The 26,731-nt window shown below is 35.1% G+C and overlaps 1 protein-coding gene across 1 annotated transcript in view; it reads left to right on the plus strand.

Annotated features, from left to right (window-relative positions):
- The first annotated feature begins 524 nt into the window (after positions 1 to 524).
- Positions 525 to 26,731, plus strand: part of LOC145247494 (membrane-bound transcription factor site-2 protease-like) — a 116,321-nt gene continuing 90,114 nt past the window's right edge. Inside the window, exon 1 of the mRNA XM_080109307.1 lies at positions 525 to 918. Within this exon, the coding sequence (XP_079965433.1) occupies positions 844 to 918 (75 nt within the window). The 5' untranslated portion in view covers positions 525 to 843. The remainder of the gene's footprint in view (positions 919 to 26,731) is intronic.

Here is a 26,731-nt window from a genome sequence, read left to right on the forward strand (position 1 = left end):
ACCACTGAAAACAATTACATAATAAATAATATCATAAAAACTACTTGTCGCCGACAATTTTAAATGTAATATTCGTTCCAAACGGTGCCGAATACGTTTAGAAATCAACTTAAAAAAAAAAAAAAAAAAAAAAACCTTTAGTTGGTCCTTTACCGCACATTGGCCAATAATTTTAATATACGCAATACGGTTTACGCTAAAATAAACACGAGGACGTAAACAAAAGTTTAAAGGGAGATAACAAAAATTTCTTCCTCACTTTAAGGGAGATAACTCCTTACGGTGAGGAAGAAATTTTTGTTCCTTATAAGAAATAGACCCGATTCATATTTTATTAGAATTTTAATTGTTTTTGTATTTTGTTTTGTATTAAAAAATGTTTTTTATTCTTATATTTGTATTTATCAATAACTGCCTATATATTGTAATAAAAATATCATCAAACTATTACCCAACGTATTTTTTTAATACTTTTTTTTTTTTTTTTTTTTTATTGAAAAAGCCCGGTCTTAATTTGATCGGCTGATCTTTTCGGATGACACCGTAATGATGAGCAAATTCACGTTTGTTTTAGTCTTTGAATTCATTTCCTTTAAAAAGAAAAAATGGCAAACTTCTGACGAAGAATATTCCGTGTGAGTTCAGGACTTTCACAAGGCAGAATTTGTGACTGTTTCAAGATGGACCTACCCTAAATGAACACGGAAGATCAAACCGGGACCTTTGATACTGAACTTAGTTTATTTTATTTTTTTTTTTTATGTAACACCCCCTTAAAAAAAGTTGAAAAATTAAAATTGCCATCTTTTTTTAAAGGAATTAAATGAATCGAAAAGAAAAGACATGTTGCAGACAACTTGGATTGCGTTGGTGCTTGGGTTTTGGTCGTCACTTTATTTGATCGACGTATTTTTAAAGGTAAGATAAACTTTTTTCTGCTTAAATAACTTTTTGGTTTTCTTGAACTTTTCAGCTTTAAGATGGCTGCCATTGAAACATTATTTTTTTTAACCAAATTAGCGTACTTCATTGATCCGTGCTGAAATTATAACGTTATTATAAAGCCATTCTTAACATGGGGAGGGTGTTTTGTACCCATTCTTTACTTTAATAAAAACATATGAAAACTTTAATTAAACTTGAAAATACTATTTTAAAAATATCGCGGATCAATAAGTGCCTAAACTAGTTTTAGTTCTATATAATATATATATATATATGTATCGTGCTATTTTTTAGATGTGATTTCCAAGTTAAATTTAATTTTACGATATTTTCTGTTTATTAAATTGTTAGATGAAAGTACAGAATTATTACACCCCCCCCTTCTCTCCCTATGTTTTTTTTTTTTTTTTTTTAATAAAGCTATTTCAGCACGGTTCGTATTCTGCAGAAGTACCCAATTTGGTTCAACAGGTATGTTTTACAATGTACATTGTTACGAAAACCTGGTTTAAAAAAACAAATGTTATCAAGGCAAGGTTTTACTCTTCTACCTATCTGAAAAAGCTTATAGTGGTTTGGTTTTGATAACTTTAAAACGTTTATTCGTTTCAGAGAAAATCTATAGTGTCGCGAGCACTAGGTAAGAACAAGGAAAGTGGCCGTGAATTGGCACCTAAATATTTAAATGACTTAAAAATTATACAAAATATTGTTAGAAACCCACCCAGTACGTCACGGTAGTGGAACAGTATATTGTTTAAATTTTATTTTTAAATAATTTTCAAGACTTTAAATTTTTAAGTGTTAGCTCGCGCCCATTTTTTCCCCCCTTAATCTCCCGTAATGCTCGTCACTTTTCGAGTATATTTTTCGAAGCGAATAAACTTTTTCGATTAATAAAAACTACTGAAAACTTTTCCAAATAGGTAGAAGAGTAACTTATTTTGCCTTTGATAATATTTATGCATTTGAATTTCTGACTACTTTTTGAATCTCTGTGGAGGTACTAGTGCAGGCACGGATCAACAAGTGCACTGCAGTGCACTGGCTGCACTGCAAAAACACAAGTGCACTCACTGCACTGCAGTGCACTTGTTGATCAGTGCTGACTGCTGAAATAATGTTATTTAAAAAGCCATTCTTAACATGGGGAGGGTATTTTACTGTTTTGTACCTATTCTATACTTAACCTTACAATTGAATGAAAAACAAAACTTTAAACTTGGAAATACGATTTAAAAAATAGCGCGGATCAGTAAGTGCACTATTGTAAAACAAACCCCAAAGGGTGTTTATTCCGAACGCCGTTCCTAATATGGGGAGGGTGGGGTTAATATATCTCTAAAAAAAAAAAAAAAAAAAAAAAAAAAAAAAAAAGCATCTCTTTGCAGGTAAGTCTTCAGTGGTACATTGGTACAACCAGGACACATTGGACCTGGACCTCCTATGGTAAGGAGAGGGCGTTGTGTAACTATTCTGTACTTTCGCCTAACGATCTAATAAAAAAAAAAATAGCGTAAAAAAAATTGAATTTAACTTGAATAGCGCGGTAACAGATGCATAAACACCGTTTGTTTGTTCCTTTTTTTTTTTTTTTTTTTTATAGTTAAATGATCGTTAAGATATACTCCTCCTTTCCCTCCCCCGCTATCATCTAGATTTCCTTTTTTTTTTTTTTTTTTTGGTTCTCCTGTAAGAGACGTCTCCCTGAACTACTTTTGCTTTTTCTCGTTCACGTACCCCTATTCCGAATTCGTAGCAGCGGGCCAATATCAGTGGACTTTTATTTTCTACCAAAACTGTCATTAACTTTTTTATTTTAATGTTTAACATATTTCAAACTAAATGGTGTACAAAAAAAAGAAATAATTAAATTAAAACTTTTTAGGGTTTGTATTACTGTACACATAGATTCGAAAAAGTTATCAAAAGAACAAATATATAAATAAATGTTATCAAAGGCAAGATAAGTTACTTTTCTATTAAACTGGATATATTTTCCGTGTTTTTATTCAATGTAACATGTTTATTCAGCTCGAAAAACAGTGTTTACCAATGTATTGGAAAATTCAAGATGGCGTCTCACTCCCTCTTTAACAAGGTAAGTTTGTGAAAAGGTGTTATAAATAAAAAATAAAAAAAACTAGACAAAATACTATTAAAAACCCGCCGAATATATGTCCACCTATGTCACGGTAACATATATTGAGCGAGTTTTTAACAGTATTTTATCCAGTTTTTTTTATTTATAACACCTTTTCCCAAACTTACCCTGTTAAAGAGGGAGTGAGGCGCCATCTTGAATTTTCCAATACATCGGTAAACACTGTTTTTCGAGCTGAATAAACATGTTACATTGAATAAAAACACGGAAAATATATCCAGTTTAATAGAAAAGTAACTTATCTTGCCTTTGATAACATTTATTTATATATTTGTTTTTTTGATGACTTTTTTCGAATTTGTGTACAGTAATACAAACCTACTTTTTATTTTTTATTGTGCAATAATTTATATCCGTTTTGAAATAGGTTAGACATTAAAATATATATATATTGTTTTGGTAGACAAGAGAAAGTTCACAGATATCGGCCCGCTGCTACGAAATTCGAAATAGGAGCGTGTGAGCGAGAAAAACGAAAGTAGTTCAGGGAGACCTCTCCTACAGGAGAACTCTTTTTTCCTTCTTTAATTAAAAGAAAATGCTTACATAAAGCAACCACGGTGGCTGTCTTAACAAGTTAGAAAAACCACTTCAAAGGCGACCACACAAAATTAAACCCGGATTTTATTTTTACCATACATTTGTAGTTTAACCGTGGCTACCGAGAGTCCGTGGCCGTGGTCTAACTTTTTCCAGTGTGCTTCTATAGAATTTGAACCCAACGAAGTAGATTTTTGGTGAAAGTGCATTTTAGGTGCGAAAATGCTGCTTAAGATAGTCGATGGATCGATTTTTTTTTTTTTTTTTTTTGTCTTACGTAATTTTTAATGCTTTTTTTTTAATTGATCAAAAAAGTTTTCACGAGCGGTTTGCAAAAACATAAGCACCAAACACATTTTTATTTTTTTATTTTATTTTTTTTTTTTTGAGGGGGGGGGGATATTCCATTAACAGGTGCTTCTGCAGTTTAATTAACCACCGCCCCCCCCCCTGGCGCCAATGTAAACAGATTTTTTGTTAAATGGTAAATGTCGGTGCGTTACTTACAGAAAAATTATTAATTAAACTGTAGAAGCACCTGTTAAACTAAAGTCCTATAATTGAATACCCTCCACCCCAAAAAGAACGAAAAACATAAAAATATTTGGTTATGATTTTGTAAACTGCTCGTGAAAACTTCTTTAGATCAATTAATAAGTATTAAAACTACGTAAGACAAAAAAAATAAACCACTTTTAACTTTATTTGAAAGACCGCTTAAAGATTCCGGCATGCCAAGATTCCTACACGATGTGATAAGACACCCCACTACGCCCGTTCGCGTGCAAGCGTATCATGGTCTGTTGTAGCGTAAGGTAACATTTACCAACCAGGTAAAGTTTTACCTGGTTTCATCCTAACAATTTCCTTCAAAATGACGAGTCAAGTAGGTTTTCGCATTTAAATTTTACACAAATAAGTAGCTTTCCGGATATTTCTTATGTTATTGCTGGTGGCCATCTTGGTATGCACGCGCTTGCGCGTAGTTGCTCGCGGTTGCGTTTACATGCACGAGCGCCCATCCATGTGTACCAAGATGGCTACCAGCAATAACATAAATGACATTACTTAATATCTGTAAAACTACTTATTTGAGGAAAATTTAAATGCGATATTCGTTTTCAGCCTGGAAAAGTCGTTATTTTAAATTAAACTTACGGTGGAAACCAGATAAAAATTTACCCGAAACCTGTTGCGTAAAGTAAGATTATGGAGATAGGAATGGTAAAAGATTGCAATTTCCGTTTAACACAAGTCCATATGTTCTCACCGTGTTCAGTGTAGATGTTTAGATCGTCTGGGTCCGCAAAAGTGTTGCTGACGAACACAAAGTGAGTGACTAATAGCCAACGATGGAGTGTTGTTGCCACATCTCGGCAGGACGAGTTAGAAGCTTGTATCCTGCATCGACAGTTCAAAATTATTTTATTTATTTATTTATTTTTTTTTTCAATTTTAACCCCAAACAAGGCACAGTGCCACTTTGATGTAGGGAGCTACTATCGGGGGACATAATTTGCAGGGGCATTATGAAGGGAGATGAGTAGAAAGAGGTTTGTTCATATTACACTTGAACTTCTGCATATCAGTACAGTTGGGAAAGCAGTATCCTGGAAGGGAGTTCCAAAGACTTGCAGTTCTGGGGAAGAAACTATTGGAGTAAAAGGCTTTCTTACACCTAGGGATCTCTACTGTAAAGGAGTGGGACAGTTTGTCGGGTAGTCACGTCGAGGAGGTACAAGTGCTTGCAGTTCGTCAGAGCATTCACCATTTAAAGTATTTGTAGAACAGGAAGAGGGATGCAACATTTCGTCGATGGGACAGAGGCTGAAGCCTAGATGACGGTTCTGGACCTATCAGGTTGGCGACTCTCTTTTGAACCCTGTCCAGGAGTGAGAGACAAGCAGCAGATGCACCAGCCCAAATGGACTTCGTAGTCTAGTATGGGATGCCCTTTTCTTTTCCTTGCAACCACTTTCTCACAGAAGAGATGTTGCAAGCCTGTCTTGGTTCTATATCGTTATTTTCATGGCAAGTGCTCGTCTGAGTGCCAATCTATGCCCCCCCCCTTGCCAAAGTTTCATGAAAAACACTCGTCTAGCTGAAACCACTATCAATAATTTTTCCCACTCTTTATCTGTGCCTAAATCTTAATGTGGATTCAATGAACAAAGCTTCTTAGAACTGCACGCCTGTGGAACTCTGTTCCGTTTGCCCGCTTTCCAACTGATTACAATATGGTTGTCTTCAAGTCCAATGTAAACAATTCTTGATGAACCGCCCCCTTAAGTAATCCAATTTACCAAATTTCCACCACTAATGATACAATTGTCCCATTAACTACTGTACACTCATTAACCTTTATCCTCGAGTAGCCTCCAGACCTTGATAAGTGGTGACCTTTTTGTTTTTCTAAAAAAAAAAAAAAATGTTGATTCCGCCTCCAATCTGGTGGACACCTATCGGATATTATATGGAAAGCAGACAATGTGACTGAGTGGTTTCAGTGTAGCCTCCGAGTGGTCAAGCGATAAGTACTTTTTCTGTGTCACATTACACCTCCAAAGACCTAATGGCCTTCTCTCTATTGCCCCTTGTGAGATTTTCTGTAAAAATACTTCATCAATTACGCATCTAAAAATGCATTTTTTATTGACTTTTGTCAAATTAAACTTAAATTAGATTAAAAAAAAAAAAAAAAAAAGAAACGGTTAAAATTCTGTAGAAGTACTAATATAACATTAGAAAGCTGTTCTTAACATGAGAGGGGGAGCTTTTTACCTAAAAATTTAAATATATAGTAAAAATTGAATTCAACTTATATAGAACAAATACGGCACAAGTACTTTTTTACTTTTTTTTTTTTTTTTTTTTTTTTTCTAAATGTCTATATGATTGAAATAAAACTTTAAAAAAATCAAACAAATTGAAAGTTGACACCCGAAATCAAGGCATTTTTATTTTGTTGATGCCTTTTGGTTTTATTTATTTATTTATTTATTAACAACTGAGAATTTTATTCTCACATAGTTTAGAACTCTGGCAGAGTGAAAAATAGACAGAACATCGAAAAGTGCACTTACTGGTCGATTATGGCAGGTCATCTCTTCTCAATTGCAAAATTATTTTGTGTTATTTTGCTGCTCAGCCGAGCCTGGTAGTTACGAAGTGGTAGGAAAAAAATCGGAGGATTATCATTATTCATTGGCTTTGGGTCAATTTAAAACGATGTTCCAGTAGAAAAAGGCAGATAATTCCATCAAAGGTAAAACCAAAACCAACATTCTTTGCTGATTAGAAAGATATTACATCAAGAAAAGAACACCTAACTTAATAGGTTAAATATTTTCAAAGGTAACCATGAGAAAATTTGGAGCAAAAACCCTTAAATTAATAAGAATATTAAAGAGTCCGTCATGCATGAGATTTGCCCTGAAGTTTTCAGTTTGAACATGTCCGTGCTTGTGGGTTAAAAATTCGGTACTTGTACAGTTTAATCAACACATTAAAAAATGAAAATATTAAAAAAAAAAAAAAAAAAAAAAGGTTATATTGTACGTATTCGTTATGGAATGAAGTTCTCCGAAAAAAAAATTTCACTTAACTTCAAGTATTTTTTTTTTTTTTTTTCTGTAAATAAAAAAATGCTGATACCAAGCAAAAGGTTCGATTTTTAGAAAGAAAAGCTAGTATTAAAGATGGAGAGAGTGTCAGCGCTTTAAATGGAGTTATCTCCCCGCGACATGTTAAAAAAAAATGATCGCTTACTTCAACCAGCTTTCATAAAAACGTGTTTTTCCGCTGTAACAAAAACTACTCGATCAATTTAAGTTTTTTTTTTTTTTTTTTTTTTTTTTTTTTTAGAGGTCTTCAGTCTAAAACGGATATGTTACAATATAACCTTTTTTTTATGTTTTCAATGTTTTGATTAAACTGTACAAGTACCAAAAATTCAACTCCACCAATGAGAAAGACCCTAAGTAAAAAATGTGTTAAACCAATCAACCAATGAAGTGACATGATTCAAGTCATGTAATTTCTCACACACTACCTAAGGAGTAAAAAAAAAAAGTAATGGCTATCCATTACTTCTTTTCTAATTATTGAATACAAAATAAATATGTATTAGACTATCAATTAAGTGACAAGTAAATAATTCTGGTCACAAAGACTTAATAGCTATTAGTTTTTTTTTATTTATTTAATTTTTTAAAGGAACTATGTGTTTGTCTGCTCTGATAAATGAATTTATAGCCAATAAACCTTTGCTATGATAAATGTAAGACAATTACAGAAAATCTATTTTATCAATTGCCTTCCTTAGAGAATCCAGAAACCAAATAACCACAACTTAGAAAGAGTTAAATTAGTTCCCAGATGGCAACAATTTAAATGTGTCTCTTTAATAACTAATTCAGTCAAACGATGATGCTTTCCTAAAAGTATAGAAAATCTAACTTCAAAAAGGTGGATTTTGGAATTCTGTATACGTCCTTTAGTTTGTAACAGACCATCCTTATCAATAAACAAACCAAGAGCTGATACCCTTGGAGGCATAGCCTTATTTGAAGGTTAGTGCAAATATTCCGGACTCGTAGGGAAATTCTTCTCTCTGCATACAGGAAAAAAAGCAACAATTTAGCTTCTTTTTTTTTTTTTTTTTTTTTTTTTTTTTTACACGGTGGTCACCACTTATCAAGGCCCGCAAGTCACTCAAGGATAAGGGTTATTGCAAGTACATCTATGGTTGGTATCTGTGTGTTGGTGTCTCAACTTATCACAGAACTGCAAAACTTTATCAAAGACATTGATCGCCCTAGTCAATGATGAGAAATCAGAAATATTAGTAAACCATCCTCGTCAGTACAGGGATCATTAGAGAACATACAGGATGCAATTTTCTTGTTGATGTCATAAGGACAAGGCAAGGGGGACACGGACCAGTCAATGGTAAGTTAACTTAACCAATCGGGGCCGTGTACCCAAAAATTGTGTAATTGCTTAAACTTAGACACAGAAAAGCCTCTAGTCAACAACTCTGCAGGATTTTCGGATGAAGGAACATATTCAGATGAACGACAAACCTGACAAACAGCTAAATCCCACCCCTTCACAGTAGAGATCCCTAAATTTAAGAGAGCCTTCTACCCCAGTAGTTTCTTCCCCAGAACTGCTAGACTTTGGAATTCCCTTCTGGATCCCTGCTTCCCCAACTGTACTGATATGCAGAAGTTCAAGTGTAATGTGAACGGACATCTTGCTGCCCAACTCCCTACATAGTACCCCTGTAGCTTATGTCCCAGATAGTAGCCCCCTACATCAAAGTGGCAACGTGCTTTGTTTGGGGTGAAAATGTAATAAAAAAAATTTTTTTTTAATTTGAACTGAGGAAGAATTTTGAGGTCAAGGTTAAGATCCTCTAGTATTTTCATGTCCAGTAAACGAGGCTTCACAAAAATCTAAGTCTTTTTACCATTTAAAACCCAAGAAAGGCCTACTTGGTCATTGGATACAAAGAAAATGGAAAATATATTGATAGGCTTCAAAGCCTTCAGAACATTGGGAACAACTTTAAGAGCGAGATAGCCGTAAATTCTTAATGGGAGGCGTCTTCACCTTAGTGAATAACAGGGAACATTGTGTTCTTTGTTTTACGTAAAGGGAAAATCCGTATGCAAGTTTTAGATGCATCACAGAAGCATATAAATTCTGCTGAGGAATCCTCCATCACACGTCTGGGGAACTCAAAATCACATAACTTTAATTCCTTAGCAAGGGTTTGCCAAGAGGCTATAAAATATTTGGGAATCTCCTGATCCCAGAACAGCTGGCTCTGTCGGTGGGGCATTAGAATACACCGACTGTCCCCCCTGCAGAGGGTAAAAGTCCCTCAATGGGGGTCCTGGATATGACCTTAAACTATATCCAGTGGTGAGGCCCCAGCTTGTGGGCTTTGGGGAGTGTGGAGCCACCCTTTAATTACCATTGCTCCCAGGTCCACTCTGACCCAGAGTGGTAGTACCTGTTAGGGTTCCAACTATGGGTTAAATAGAAACCGACTTGAAAACAACAAATATGTTCTATTAAAAAATTTTTCTTCAAAATCTTTATTAAATAACCCGAAAAGGGTTGATATGCCGTAAAACAAAAAACAACCAACCCAGAACAGCTTGCTTTTCTATAGTTGACTAACAAGGTTCTTGCCTTGAATGGTAACAGAAAACAGGATTTTATCATATATACTTGAAATTTAAGAAGCCCACGCTTAGTTTTCACTTTAGCATCTATCACTGTAGGAGCCAGTCTAACCGTATCTACACTAGGGGGAATAACGGTAGCCCAGGACCTTTTTGTAGGTTGGAAGAGGAGAGATAGTTGACCCATCTTCAATCATCCTGTTCTGCAAGTCTGTACAGTTGAAGTTACAGGATCAAAGTTTGAATCCTGCATCCTTTAATCTGTTACGGACAGTATTATAAACAAAGGAGGGAGTCATAATCACGACCAGTACTGACTAAGTTGTCAACATAAAAATAGAGGAAGACACATTTGAGTCATATCTCTCTGTATGAAACTTGAGTATGTGATTCAAAATGAAGGGGCTAGCGTTAAAACCGAAAATGATTATATATATTATAATATTTTATATAAGTTTTCAATTCTGCGTTCTACAGAAGATTCTTAAAAAAAGTGTGTCAGAATAAGAGCGCACAGGATTCAACACTTTCAGGAGGAACATTGAGGTAATGATCGCCAAAATCAAAGGGAGGCAACTCGGTCAGCTTCCCTATTAGATTTGGGCTTCAGAAAAATTACACCAATTATGAAAAGGGATAATTTTATTGGAAATTTTCCATGCTATACCCTTGAGACATTTAGCTATATGGAAATTTATTTGCTGGATTAAGTCCAAGCCAATACGGCCATGAAGCATAGTTCCATTTAAATCCTTGTAGCCATGACAAAAAAACCTGCCTCCATTCTATGTAATCTCATCAAATTTTCTTAACTTGAAATTTTAAATTAAGACTGTCCGTGAGTAGGACAGTGAAAGGAAAGGGTTTCTGAGACCCTAATTTTAGGGAGCTCCAGGAGGTCCACGGATCTTGTTCCAATAAAGGTGTCTACAGGTATTACTATAGGTCTAAGTACTTTTCCTAGATTTCAATTCCTGTAAAATAACCTGGGAGAAAAGAGTTTTGACTTTTTTTTTTTTACTTCAGTAAGTTTTAAGAGATCAAGAGAGCTAACTCCTCCTGGAGCTAACACTTGATGCTGTTATGATTTAAATTTATATCCGAGGGCTCTTTTAAGAATAGACACTGTTCCCTTTATAGCTGCTATCTGTATTTCGTTACAGCTTGGTCTTCCAGGGATTGCTTCTAAGTATTTCTGAAGATTCTTTTTTATTAAACCAGTTGCTCCTATCACAACCGGTATAATGTTTATTTCTTTCAGAGACCATGTCGTTTTTAGATCATTTTTTAGGTCCTGATATTTTGTTATCTTTTCCCATTCAGCTCTGTTAAGGCCGAAATCATTTGGGACTGTGACATCAACAATGAGTGCAGTTCTTTCAGGCTTGTTCCATATAACAATATCTTGTTTGATGGCCTTGTCTTTTATGTATCTGCCTGCCTGTATGTCTTTGTCGTAGAACATGGTCACTTTTCCGTTTGATGTTATTGGTGGCGGTTCATGTTCCCAGATGTTCAGCGATCTGTCAAGTTGCATCTCTCCACAGATCTTCCAATGAAGGTACTTGCATACTTTGTGACGAGTAGTGTAATGGCCATCTGCCAATAAGATTGGGCATGCAGATATTAGATGGCTTGGGCTTTCTATCGCTGAGTGGCAAAACCTACACTGGCCACTTGTTTGTAGGCCAGCCATTTTTTTAAATCCATTTGTGAGTAAGCCCTGATCTTGCCCGGCTACAATAAGTATTTCCTCATCAAATGGAAGTCTCCCACTCTTGAGCCATTGGAAAAATCACTGGAAGTCCATTTCCTTTCCATGACATTCTAATAACAGGAAATATACAATTATCCTCATTAGATAAGGTAGTCCTTCCTACAAAGGAATTTGATGTCTTTGGGCACATTACTAAGAAGTGAGTCCTCAACCCGCAAGTAACACCTGAGTAAGGAAGTTCCTTCTTTCCCATACATTCCTGATCCACGTGATTACCAAAACACTTAGTACAGCTTTGAAGTTCTTTGGCACGTAGAACCTTCGAGTCATAGGAAGAATATTTAACGCAATCCTTAATTGTATGGTTTGCCAATTTACAAATTTTATACTGTTCACCAATATCAAGTCTTAAGGGATTCATACCCTTTTTATGATTAATGGTCTTATAACCAGAGCTGGCAGCCATATTGGGTTGAACTTCTGAAGAAGAAAAAAATGTCAGTTTTAGCGGGCAACTTTCCTGCTTTTTTTTACATTCAAAGATGTTGCTGATAGAAATTCTATCATGTCAAAAAAGTTGGACATAATAAATATAAACAAAGAATAATGCTCCTTCATTCTTGACATTAATTCCCTTCTGACGTTAATAGGGAATTTGCAGAATAGGATGTGAGCAACTATTAAGAGGCTTCTGTGAAAAAATTTGTTCCGAAAGATTTGTCTAATTCAGACAAGACCAGTTTAGCTTGTTCTACAAAGGTTTTGAGTTCTTCCAATTCTGTTATCTGCACTGCCTGAAGAATAATTTTCTCTAAAATTCCATCTATAAATATAAAAGCGAAAATGTTTGTGTGCGTTTTCGTGTATGTCCAAAGGCTTTTTTCAGAGAACCGATCGGTCGCCTCACAACTTAAAACTTTTTATATCACGTCTAAATTATATCTACGACTTAACAACGGTGGTCACCTCTATTTAATTTGCTTGATTTTGAAACGTTAAATATTCGACATTTTCGGATTGCCACATATTGCTCTCGTTTTTTGGTATAAAAAATGCGAAACTCGATTCGAATCACTGGCCCACGGCCAGTGGTCTCTAGAAAGCGATGTAACGTTTGGTCAATGTCGACTTACCATCGTCATATCAGACGGTTGCTTTCATTTCGAGACGAGACACTCCCCTAATAAACGGGGCTGCTGGTTTTCCCTAAAGTTAGGTAAAAACAAACAAACCGGGTTATTGACCTCATTAAAAACTGTCCCGCAGAAAATGTTAACTGTTGAATAGCTATTGCTTACGTCATTGTCGTCATAACGCTCGCACAAAATGTTAACTCTGACTTCCACTTGACGTCATTTAGTGTGGGCACCTGTCAATTCTCTTCTTAATTAAATAAATTCAAACTTCTTTCAGTAACTCATTCTTGCTGGCCGAGCGGTTAACATGTCATTTTTTTTTTTTTTTTTTTTTTTTTTTCCAGATTTTATTTTCCAACTTCGCCTCAGGGCTTCGGATTCGATTTTACTTAATTACCAACGTAATGTTTCTTTTTTATTTAAGAGCACACACACCTCGAAACACCCGGGCAATGTCGGATACCCCCGCTAGTCCTTAATAAGAGAAGGATTCGGGAATTTTCTTTCAAACAATCCAAGGCTATAGTATAATTATCAGAGGAAACAGCCATATCTGCGATTAAGCCATAGGTTTTCTGCTTCAGCTTAGATTTAAGTAATTTATCCACTTCCCTTAAATTGGTGGTGCAAATTGTCCAGAATTTAACCTATTAAGAAGAAAAAAAAAAATCTAGGAAAATCTTTACTGGAACGAAAATGTCATATTCCAAAAAAATCACCTAATTTGATAAAGTAGTTCTATTTTTAACCAATAAAATAAAATTTTATGAGTAAGCAAGAAGAGACTGTTTCGCCATCTAGAAAAAAACAGACGGATAACTCCACAATAATTAAAATTTGCGAGATCAACCTTGTAATGTTAACAATTTCACATTAATCGCTTAAAATCGATTTTCTTTTATATAGAAACCTACTTGATCAATTATGTGATTTTTGGAATATGTCATTTTTATTCTGTAACAGGTACGTACATCAAAGATTTTCTTGATTTTTCAATTGGTCTTTAGTCAAAATAGATTACAAATGTCTGAAATTTGGAACAGAAGAATCATTTTACCAGGGTCGTTCCAAAAGTAAAGTCTCCTATTTTTTTAACTAAAAAATTTTAAGAGCTATGAAGATTGGAGTGATACTATTAAAATGAGCAACGTTTTGTGCTCCAGAATTTATTTTTCTATATAGTCAACACCATTCTCAATGCACTTTTGCCACAAATTTAATGACATATCTCTGCTTCAGATGCACTTCCATGACAGGGGTTGCTTTCTTAGTCTTACACTGTAAATATCTGCAACAGAGCTAAAACTTTCATAAGTTCAGTCATCATAACAGTGCAATTTGAAATCCCCTCGGATAATCCATTTAGGCAAAATAAATAAATAAAAAATGAGACGTTACTTTTGGAATGCCTTTCATAAAAAAAAAAAAAAATTTAGTTTGTGATAACTACTTCAAATGCAGAAGACCAAATGCACATAAACTTTAATTTTTACTGTGATTTTAAAATTTTGTTAAAACAAAACCGCTTTACTTTTGGAAGTACCTTTGTATATCAAAAAGTTTATGATGTAGCAACATAAACTTTAGCAAAACCTAAACAATGATACCGGATTAATTTTGCTACCACAATTAGTGCTGAGTTATTTCCCTTTTTAAAATTTTGTCAGAAATAAGAAAAACTTGGCATCTTGTGTGCTATTTTCTTTTTGGTCCCCTGACAAAGGAGAGATTGGATCTAGTAATTCACTCCTGTTCGCTTGTTTGCACTTTTCTCAATAACCATGCTTTGGATTATTTTGAAATTTTGTGCGAACATTAGTCATGGTGAAAGTTAATTTTTCCCAGAACGGATTTTCTGGGATAACTCTGGTTGCCTCCTTAGGGGCTGTTATAGAGGTAAAATTGCTCCCAAATCGTTCAGCTGTTCATTTGGTCACACTTTTCTAAATAACTATACCTTAGATTTCTTTTATTGAAACTTTGCACAAACATTAGTTATGGTGAAAGTAAATTTTTCACTTGTGGAGGGGGGACCCCACATGCTCAGTTCGTTTTTATTTTTTTTAATTGGGGAATCACCACTTATCAAGGCCCGAAGGCCATTGAGGATAAAGGTTAATGAATGTAAGGTCGTAGTGTAATAATCACTAATGATCTAGAAGGCAATTTGCAAAACTTACTTTTGGATCCAATTTTAACGACATAGCTCTTGCTTCTCTTAAATCCTCGCATTCCATGAGCAATGTTTCTGACAAATAACTAGTGTCCCACCTTGCCTAACTTTCACAGAAAAAAAACACTCGACTAGCTACAACCACTATAGATGATTTCCCTTGCTCTCTATCTGTGCCTAAATCTAAATGCAGATTCTATAAACATTTCCCCCCCCCCCGGAACTGCCTGCCTTTGGAACACTGTTCCACTGGCCTGCTTCCCGGTTGAATACAACATGGCAACCTTCAAATCCAATGTAAACAAGTTCTTGCTGAGCTGTCCCTATAATCAAATTCTACCCAATTTACACCATTAAAGATTACTACACTGCCACCTTATATTCATTAACCCTTATCCTTGAGTGGTCTTTGGGCTCTGATAAGTAGTGAATTCCAAGTAAAAAAAAAAAAAAATTGCTATTTTCTCTGCATTGTAATCTATCAACATTTATTGAATATATTGTAGGGGAAAAAATTTTTTTTCTTTTTTCCTTACATCAAGTGGATTCATACCTTGTCTGGAGTGAATTCCATAATTAAAAAAATGAACAAATAAAAAAAATTTTAAATATAAACAGTGAAACCAGATTTATTTTGATAGCAAAATTAGCAACTAAATTATGACTGTGTTTGTTGGAAATGAGAAAAAAATTGTCTTGTTTGTTAATCTTCAATAAGTTTCCAGACTTTTTGGGCAGCCATTTAAAATTGTCATAGACTCTTGAAAATTCAGTATGTTATTGCAATACATCTTATGAGATGACTGACCTCATTTTGATTTCAAGTTCAAATGAACAGCTACAGCAGGAATTGGAATACACCCTACTAAAGCCTGGTTGTCACAGCTGGTGAATTTCAAAAATGCAATCTGAACGTGAGAACACTTTACAAGAAAGATATGCAATAAAATTCTGTTTTAAACTTGAAAAAAATGACACAGAAACGTGTGGAATGCTTCAGACTGCTTTTGAACCATTTTAAATGTATCGAGCATCGGTTTTTGAGTGGCATAAGAGATTCAAGGAAGGCAGGGAGTTGGTGAGGGATGATGGTGTGGGAGGAGTAAGGAAATTAGAGCACCAGAGTTGATTGGCCAAATAAAGAATTTCATGAAGGACTATCGTGTGTCTATAGTGACAATAAGTGCACAGTTTGATGTCAGTGTGGGAACTGTACACACAATTATTTGTGAGGAACTGAAGATGTGAAAGATTTGCACAAAGTTTGTCCCAAGAGTGTTCAAAGAAGATCGGAAAGAAAGATGTTGTCATGACAAAGATAGGCATAAAGACAGTACTTCACACTCTCGATTTGGCCAAGATCAAAGTGTAGTATCTGTTCTTCGGATGCGGCACTTCCATTTCTCGTTCTTTCGATGGAGGAGAAATCCTTCACGACTGAGACAATTTTTATTTTTGTACCTTTTCTCCACGTTAAAAAACGACCCTGGTGTCTAACTCTGTCCCGTGGGGAGGCATTGTAAATAGGTCCAGATCTTTGTCTGTATAACTTTTGTTTGTTCCCTAAGCTTAAGGAAAACCTTAGAAGCTGTCGTTATGAGATAATTGAGATGAGAAACTGTGACAAGGGTTATTGACACATTCACACGAGGACTTCCATGGAGCCTTCGAGAAGTTGTTGGTTTGGTACAAGTATATTGCAGCCAGAGGAGATTACTTCGAAGGGAACTAGTTTCATGTGTGTACTGCCAATAAAAGTGCTCATATTAAAGTCTTATTGAAAACACCTTGTACCATATTTTAAAATCAGTAAAAATTAGGTTACATGCATTTGGTCTTCTGGCTTAGATGTATCATCCCAAACCAAAATTATTTGATTTAAAAAAAAAAAAAATAAAAAAAAAATAAATAAATTAAAAAAAAAAAAAAAGTCTTTGATGTAGCAACATAGACTTTTACAAAACATGAACAATGATCTCAGATTTATTTTGCTAGCGTAATTGAGTCAGGACCGTTCAAAGTTTTGTTGTGGTTAGGACAACAATTTTTACAAGGTTTACAGGATGGAACAATAAGTGTTGCCCTAAAAACAATATTACAGCTTTATTTGAAGATTTAATTGAAAAAGTCAAATCGGGTAACTTGATTATGTTGTAGAGCTGATATGTATTCAATGTAGCCGCCTTCAGCCTCAATACAGATCCAGAACTGGGAGCGCCGGCAGAAGCTCGGCAAATATTCAGCAGATGGCAGCGATCAGGCTGACTTTGGTGTTGTGGGAGGTAATGTTGATTTTCTCGACGTAATGAATGAACAAAATAATCCAGCAGACTCAGGTCGGGGGGAAGAGGTTGGGGGCAGTGAGAAGGGTACAAATTCGTAGCACTCCTTCTGAAACCAAGCCTGGGTCTCTTTGGACTTGTGGGCCGGCGCCAAGTCCTGCTGCCACAACCAGGGTCTGCCAGCGGCCACCTGATTGCACGAGGGGATCACTACACTCTTCATCACATCCAGGTACATTTTGGTGTTGACTTTCAAGTCGACTTCAAAGATGTGAGCTGGCATGATGTGGCCCTCACTTGAAATCGCACCAAAGATCATAACTGTGGCTGGAAACTTTTTCATCACCCTGGACACATCCCTGTTATTCATGCCAATCCAGCGATGCATTTTGAGGGTGCTGGCAATGGTCCTGTTGTCATAACTTTGATCAGTAGAGAGCATGAGTTGTACAGTGACATATCTCCGATCTCACTCGTTGAACATTGTGTCACTTTCAGACCTGATAGAAGGTTTATATCGCTGTTAGGATTTGTATACAACTGGCCAACTAGTAAATGGTCTGCAACCAACTAAAAAAAAAACAACAAAAAAAAAAAAACTGGTGTTCATCAAATGGAAGTGAATTTTTTTTTTTTTTTTTTTTTTTTTTTTTTTTGCGACAATTTTATCGTTCCACCTTGTTATTAAAAATGTCTGCTTTTTAAACAAGTGAAAAATCCACCCTGTGGTCAATGACAATCCTAATAGAAGCAATAATTATTAGATCAATCCAGCCTGAACATTGGAAAAATCCATTGCGTCTCAAAAAAAAAAAAAAAAAAAAATATATATATATATATATATATAAATCACAGCAGTGCCACATTAACGGTTCATATAACCTTTCAAACAGCTGACGCACTTAAATCTTCGTAATATGATTCATAGGTAATATCAAGCTGTATTATTCTTTTAATAGTAAATAATAAAATTTTTAAAGACAAACACAATTTGATCTTAGGGCAAAAATTTAATTTGAACTTTTCAACTTTTTTTTTTGGGGGGGGGTGATTTTTGAGTATTCGGACTATTCTTCTCATATTGAGTTTTATTCTCACAACGTTTCACCCGACATAACACCTGAAGGTGGTCGGGGGTTATCTTATCACAATTGGGAATTATTCGGTAAAATTCTGGACTCTTCGCAGAATTTTAAACTTAACCCTTTATTTAATCCACAAGGATAGCATGTTCTTGTTCTGTCAGCCATAACCGAGTAGAAGACTTTAAGTAATGGACGTGACTAACTTGCTTGGCTTGTTATTTGAAAAGAAATATTTGTAAATGATTATGATTTTTAACTGCACTAAATATGATTCTAATTTATTTTTATGCAAACTTAAAAGTAATTTGATATTTTAGTAAAAATAAGTTTTCTTTCTATTTTGTTTGGGCGGCTTTAGTGCGTAATTGAAAGGGGAAAGTATTATCTTAAATTTTTCAAAATAATTATATGCATCTCAAGAAGAAAAAAAAAAGGATCCTTGATGATCCGTTACATTGTTTTTGGCAGCGTTAGTTTGGAAGGTCAAAGTTAAGAGATACAGTGCGATAAATTTTGGCCTATGTTTATGGCAAATTTCGTCAAGATTGGTTGAAGGGTTGAGGATGGAGGAGGGTGATTGAAGTTGGTTGACACTATGATGGCAGCCCCCAGGGTGGTGCGAACCCCAACTTGGTTCTCACCATCCCTGTGGGGAGTTTATAAAGAGACACATCAAATATGACCTTGACCTTAAAAAAAAAATGGTGTGCACCACTGCACCATCCCTAGGTCGGAATCCATCATCGTCAGAGATTTGGTCAGTCCAGTTCGGTCCAGTGGTGCAGACTGTAGGATAGCCTATATACATAGGCTATGACCTTTGTACTGTAACAGCGCACACACACACACACACACACACACACACAGTTTTAAGAAGCAAAAATGCCTGAGAAGCCCCATTTAAATTCCTTAGTAGGAACACTTCAGGTGATTATCAAGAACCTCAGAGAGGGCAAATCCAAATAGGTCCACTGAGCACATCTGACAGCCACTAAACCTTTTTTTGAGACTGATTTCTCTCTCATAAATTTTTAAGACACTAGTGTTTCATTCTTTCAGAATCATCGGTGCAGGGAGTTACAATTACTGTCAGTTGGAAGATTCGAACCCGGCCACAAAGCCATCTCTGACTTCATTACCCAGGAACAAACCTATATGTAATCAAAATATATAAATAGAATGACATTTATAAATGCGATGCATTTTTCTACTTCTGCCAGTAGGGTTCTTGGTTTCTGGGGTTCTGGTCTAGATTCAAATCTCTCACGGTCTGTTGATGAGTCATAGACGACAAAACTCGTGTCTGCAGATAGTTATATATATAATATATATGGAATTGGTGGATAAGCACGTTTTTTACATTTGACTAGTTAAAATAATGTGGCATTTTTACCATTGATTAAGGTCGAATTCGTTACTGAAATATCGGTGACTTCTAATATCCATCTTTCTTGCTGCATATATTTCTTTTGTGTCAGTTTGATTTTTTTACTTTTGTTAAACTTCGGGTTTGTCAACAGTTGTGTGAAGGTGTTATCACCTCAACATCGTTATTCTCCTTGCTTTTTTTTTAATGATAATGATCCTCTCCTTCCACTAAATCTACAAATATTGAATACCAATAATCAATAATTCCCTATCTTCACCATCAACGTCTTTTTATTCCGGTTAGTAAATCATCCTTTCTCTTAATCAATTATCAATGTTTACCATCTGTTGCATGAAACGACTTGTGAACATTAAAGCTGTCGAACTCATTTTCATTTGAGTGAGAAATTAAGAATTATTTTTGATAGTTTTAAGAGTTGAAGCATAGGTGATAAAACACGTTTATTTTATTTATTTATTTTTCTTTATCCTTTTTCATCCATTTCGTCCCCTCCCTCTCTTTTTCCGTCCATTTCCCTTTCCCCTCCCCCTCTTTTTCCGCCCCCCCCCCCCGGTCTCTATCTCCCCCCCGGCCTCTATCTTCCCTTGTCCGATACGCTTCTTGCTTTCTAACATAAGTGCCAATATATACTTCAACCTGCATTTACTATCAAATATACCCAATCTAATATCTAACAACTAAGAAAATAGACAAACTAATTATCAATGGTTAAGGTTGCATACAGCATGATCATGTTGGCACACCAATTCTCATTAGCTCACCAAAGTTTAAGCAATGTTGAGCCTGGCCAGTATCAGATGGACAACTATTTGGAAATACCAGGCGCTGTACGTAAAAGGACATTTATACCTCCCTGAAAGAACTGCAAAAAAACTAGCATCATCTTCCTTGATTGTGATATACAAGTGACTGGGGATCGCTTGTGAATTGAAGTTTCTCATGAAACTTCTTCCTTCAGAATGAGCTAGTTCACGTATTATTAGAATGGGATAGTGTTCATGAGAGCTGGAAAGCATACAAGATATTAAGTTTAGCCAGGAAAATGATATTTCGGTAGTAAGCTTGACTGATGTCCAGAGCCTTTTATGAAGAGGCTTGGATGCATCAGAAAAATATCCCAAAGTTAAGCATGACAGATCAACGGAAATGCTACAGGGTGACAACCCCACCCCGCCCCCAACAAAAATTGCCATCCATGGGATCATTGATATTTAAGTTTCAGCTATGAATATCCAACAGTCTGTTTTATCACTGCATTGTTTAATAATATGCTGTAATATTTTTTTTGGGGGGGGGGGAATCACTCCAGACAAGGCATGAAGCCACCTGATGTAAGAAGTTAAAAAAAATGACTTCAAGGTCAAAATCTAGTCAACAATAATAGTTATAAATGGATAGATTCGACCCAGAAAACCGTAAATCTTTCGCCTGCTAGTCTACTTCGTTTGGTCATTAAGAACCTCACCAAGATAACCTCCCACAACACTAAAGCCAGCCTGATCGCTGGCATCCAACAAGTATTCGCTGAGCTCCTGCCGGCACTTGTGAAAAGGGTATGCCCCAGTTCAGGACCCATATCGAGGTAGTGAAAGAGGCTGAAGGCGGCTACATTGAATAGATGGCAGCTCTACTACATAATCAAGTAATCTGAATTGATTTTTTTTTTTTTTTTTTTTTTTTTTTTTTTATTATTCACTCCAGTTGAAATGTACAGGTGATAGAATTTGGATTTCCAAAAATCGTCATATGGATTAATCTCTTCACATGACAAGATTTCTAAGTATATTGTTCGTTCGTTGACCGATTGCTATACGACTTCAGCTGTCGTCTTTACAGGATTAAAAATTATTGTTTGTTCTTATTATAGTCTTTATTGTATTGTCAGGAAATTTAGTCATGGATGATGATAATACTCAGAGTAGCAATAATATGACAAAGTAATATGATGGTATAAAATATATACAATGATATGAATAAAAATAAAATAAAAATACCAGCAAAATAAAAGACCGAATGAATTTATAAAATGATCACCGTTTCGTCCCTATTGCAGGGGACATCCTCAGGATATTAAAAGGAAAAAGGCAGAAGAAGAAAACGATCATAGACCATACGTAAGTGAAAAGGAAACAATGTTAGAATCCTACCCATAACGGGAAGGAAATTATAAATGTGTTTGTTTCCTTCCCGATATGGATAGGATTCTAACAATGTTTCCTTTTCACTTACGTATGGCCTATGATCGTTTTCTTCTGCATTTTTCCTTTTAATATCCTGAAAGTATCCCCTGCAATAGGGATGAAACGGTGATCACCATTTTATAAATTCATTCGGTTTTTTCTTTTTTTCAAAACAACATACAATGATATATATATATATATATATATATATATATATATATATATATATATATATAGTGATATAAAATATTAAATAAAGAGATCAATTCAAAAAAAACAAAAACTGAACTGTTAGTTGCTTTTGTCCCTAATCCGTACAGTTCCAGTTTTATTCAGTCACATGATCATCAGTATAAAAGGTGCGACTCATAAGTTTTATTTTCTCTTTCTGATGGCATGATGTGCCATAATGAAAGCAGGATTAAAAGCCAGCATCGTAGAGAAAGAACACCCAAGCTTGTAAAAAAAAAAAAAAAAGCCTAGGTAGCCCCCCCCCTTCATTTGTATTCCTTGTTAGGAGTACCTCAGGCAATTAGCAATAAAGTTAATACTTCTCAGAAGGCAAAGCCTTGGAGGGTGGATCTCAACTGACCAGGATCAGAAACTCCTCTGTCAATAGGCAAAAAAAACCATCTCAACAATGATCTAATGATGATTTTTTTTTTTTCCAGGTACTTTCCTGAAGAAAACACGATTGTGATCGTTGGTCTGTGCACACGTTCTTTGACATTACTTGGTCATTTGTATGTGCGTCCACGCTCTGTTACATAAGTAATATTGTAATATATAAAAGGCAAAATATGTGTGCACATTTTTTGTATGTCCGGCAAAGGCTTTTTTGAGGGAGGGGGGGGGTTCTCAGAGGGTGCGTTACTTTTTTTAGAACTGTTTATATACTGTCTTTTGATCAATGTGGGAGGAAACCCCTTATATCGGACAATTGCTATTCAATTTGGACAATCCCCTTTTTATGGGAAGCTGGTTTTTCCAAAACCAGCCAAAGTTTGGTAAAACAAACCCCAAAAAAACTGCCTCGCAGTAAAAGTTAAGTGCGGGATTTCTATTTGACCTCATTAAATACGCGCACCTGTCAATTCAGTTTTTAATCATTAAATTCAAACGTTTTTCTGTTACTCTCCCTTGCTGGCCGAGCGGGTAACGTGTCAGGTATTTTTTTTTTTTTTTTTTTTTTTTTTTTTTTTTTTTTTTTTTTTTTCACACTTTACTTTCCATCTTATCTCAAGGCTTTTGGTTTGATCTTACCTACCTACCAAAACTTTTTTTATCATATTTGTTTTATTCCCCATACCCCCCACCCCACCTCCAAACACCCGGGCAACGCCGGGCACTCTCGCTAGTATTTATATATCCATGGTGTCCAAAAAGTTACTGAAGGGTTTTGAACTTAAATAGATTCTTTATCTTTGATCTCTTTCTGTAATTTTAACACAATCTAAGATGTTTGAATTTTGCAGGTTTTTTAAATTTCCCAATCTTTAAAAAAAAAATGTCTTTTAAATGTTGCCCATTTTCAGCTTCACATATTTGTACTCTTTCCAAAACATTAATAACAGATGGCGGGATCTCTGGATTACGATTTAACTCCCTTATTTCGTTCCTGATGTTTTGCTTCAATTCTTGTAGGGTTTGGGGTTTGTTAACATAGCCCAAGTTACAGTTAAAGAGTCTCTCTTACATGAAAATGCTGTCGATAAGCTTTTTGAGTCAAAACAATTGACCTCTGATTTTGGTAAAACAATTTCACAACTTGCGTACATTGTTCAATGCTGTACTTATAATTAATTTCCAAAATATTATCTGTAAAATATCTGAAATGAAGAAAAAAATAATCATTAATGATTAAATGACAAAGATTTTAAACCCTTCAGTGACTTTTTGGACACCCTGTACATTTTAAGATTTTAAAATTTAATCTGAAAATTCTAAGATATATACACTCCAGCAGAGAGGGTGAGTGTGATTTCTGTAGTACTCAGAGACAGATGGACACTTGGGCCCTAATAGATTGTGTTCAGTTAGATGTGCTTATATTGAGTTACAGAATATTGTTGTTCAATAGAAGAAAACAAAATGCATATTGAATTTTTAGAATGCATCAATTATTAGCCAGGATATGAGTATTTTATTTTCCAAAAACATGCCAAATTTGTTTTTTCACTGTGCAAGATACTATGTATTCTAGCAAGCAGACAAATTGACAATTTCTAAACCAGTCCAGCGCCATCTTTCTCTCTGTGCATTTTAACTAGATTTAAGAATCACCTTGACCTTTTTATCTTATAACCTTGCAAATGTTTATTACCTGAAGTTCAACTGTAATGGACTTTTTTCTTTTTTTTTTTCTTTGCATAAGTTACATAGATTTACAAAGTAAAAGTTCAAAAAAAAATTTTTTGTAAAAAGTGAAACAAAATTTATAACAACTTTTGAACTAAGTTTACCTTATGTCAATTGTGCTTATTCTGGTTTTTTTTGTTTTTGTTTTTTTTATTATGCGTGTTAAGACTTAATTTTATTGTTTTTTTTTGTCCTATAAACAAATATGGGAACTAAGAATGTTCTGAACCTATTGATTGTTTAGTCTTTTTTTTTTTTTTTTTTTTTTTTTTAAACTAAATGTTCTCAAATTTTTGGAGTGTTTTACTTGAAGAATGCCACCCTTTTAGAACAATTCAAACTTTGTACAAGTCATAATTATTTTTATTATATAGTTAAAACTTTGTTATATTGTATGCTGGCTACGCCAGGACACCAGTCCTGCTAGTATTGATTTTTTTTTTTTTTTTTTTTTACCCCCTTACTCGTTGGGGGATCACCACTTATCAAGGCCTGTTATTGCCAATGAGATGTAAGAAGCTCCTGTGATTAAGGCCCAGATTTATAAGGGGGCATTCTAAGAGGAATGTTTTTATTAATAGATCACCGCTTATCAAGGCCGAAAAGCCTTTCAAAGATAAGAGTCGATGTTTGCTAAATTAAATCTAAAAGTTGGTACTGTTAGTGGAGCAGGAATGAAGTTCCAAAGGCAAACGGTCCAAAAAAAGAAGTGATTTAAATAGAATCTCTTTAGCGTCTTTTGAAATTCGACAGTAAAAAGGTGGGTTCTTCTTGTTAGTCAGGGTCATTGTTGGGGAGTGAGGGATTAAATTGGAGCACATTCCGTGGAATTGCTCTGTGGCGGTGTGAGCAGGACTGGAGCTTGGCAGAGAGTGTAAGACGTTACGTTTCTGAATTTTTGAGATGAGAAGTGATCATTTGTATTATTTTAATGTTTATATACAATCATTTACTACACTTTGATCTTAGCCAAAATAATGTTTTTCTAATTAGACATGAAGTTTGAACCTTCAATACTGCTGATCCTTCATCATCTTCAGTTTAATATCCATTTTACAAGCTGGTATGTATCATACTTCTGAAGTTTTGAGATAAGGATTGACTATTTGTATTATTTGAATTCTTCGGACTACTGTTCTCATCTTGAGAATTATTTTTCACAACCTTCCGGTCAATGTAATCTGGATCACACTATCATTAATTTCCCCCACTCTTTATCTGTGCCTAAACCTAAACGTAGGTTCCATGAGCAAAGTTCCTTTCTTAGAATTGCACGCCTATGAAATTGTCTTCCGTTTTCCTGCTTTCCGGCTGACTACAATATGGTTGTGTTCAAGTCTAACGTAAACTAGTTTTTGATGAGCCATTCCATATAAGTTAACAAATTTACCGAATCTCCATTACTAACGGTTACTATATTGTCCAATTTCTACTATATACTCTTTAACCCTTTTCCTCGAGTGGCCTCTTGGCCTTGATAAGTGGTGATGCCTATGAAAAAAAAAACAAAAAAAACGTTTCAGTCGATGTAATCTGGATGTAATGTGAATCAAACAAAGAGTTCCGTTTGAAATTCTGTGCAGATTTTTGATTTTGACAGAAAAAGTCTTGAGTTTGACAAGATAAACCTGAAAAAGCTTGAAAGTTACATCGACTGAAACGTTGTGAAAATGACAATAAAGATAAGAACTGTAGTCTGAAGAATTTAAATAATGAATGTGGAACCTATTGGACTAGAATTTTTTTTTTTTTTTTTTGTTGGTACCCTGTTGAAGTGAAAGCAGCATAGAACATCTGGTAGAATGCCAAGATTGAAAAAGCAAGGTCTACGTTGATGTCTAACTTGATTAATTGGATGGGATTATTATCAAAAGTTGAGCTGTTTCGGGCTATGGATAGCCATCTGCATTGGAGAACTGTACTCGCAAACACTATTAAATGGCAGTGAAGAGAAGCTAGTGTTCACTGCTCCAACCATAATGTGGCAGCAATACTCCATAGATGAGCGAATGATGAGTTTTATAGAAATATAAGATACTGGCTAATGTAATAAGTTTTCTAGCCCGGTAAAGGGAGCTACCTTCTTTGCGGCATACTTGGCAAATTCAATAGACTTATTCCAGCTCCTGATGCCTGAGAATTTTAATCCAAGGCATTTGAACATTGGACTCTCCAGAACAATGCTATCGATCCTGACAACCGATGGTTAGGTTTCTTTTAGTGGTTTATAGGAGTTGATAGCATTAAATGTGATCATCTATTTTAGGCTCCAATCTAGTACATACTCGGTCATTCTTTTCTGTTTGTCTGCTTTCCAGCTCACTACAATATGGTTGTCTTCAAGTCCAATGTAAACAAGTTCTTGATGAGCTATCCCCTTAAGTAATCCAATTTACTAAATTTCCATTACTGATTACTACACTCTAGTCCCAATGACTACCATACACTCATTAACCCTTATCCTTGAGTGGCCTCAAAGCCTTGATAAGGTGTTTCATGTTTTTGTTTCCTTTTACTTCAGTCAAACTTCTCAGAAATCAAGAGGCAGCCTTCCTGGACTAACA

This window comes from Euprymna scolopes, chromosome 25 (assembly GCF_053919585.1).
Source record: "Euprymna scolopes isolate OS-2025 chromosome 25, ASM5391958v1, whole genome shotgun sequence".
In the NCBI taxonomy this organism is placed as follows: Eukaryota; Metazoa; Mollusca; class Cephalopoda; order Sepiida; family Sepiolidae; genus Euprymna; species Euprymna scolopes.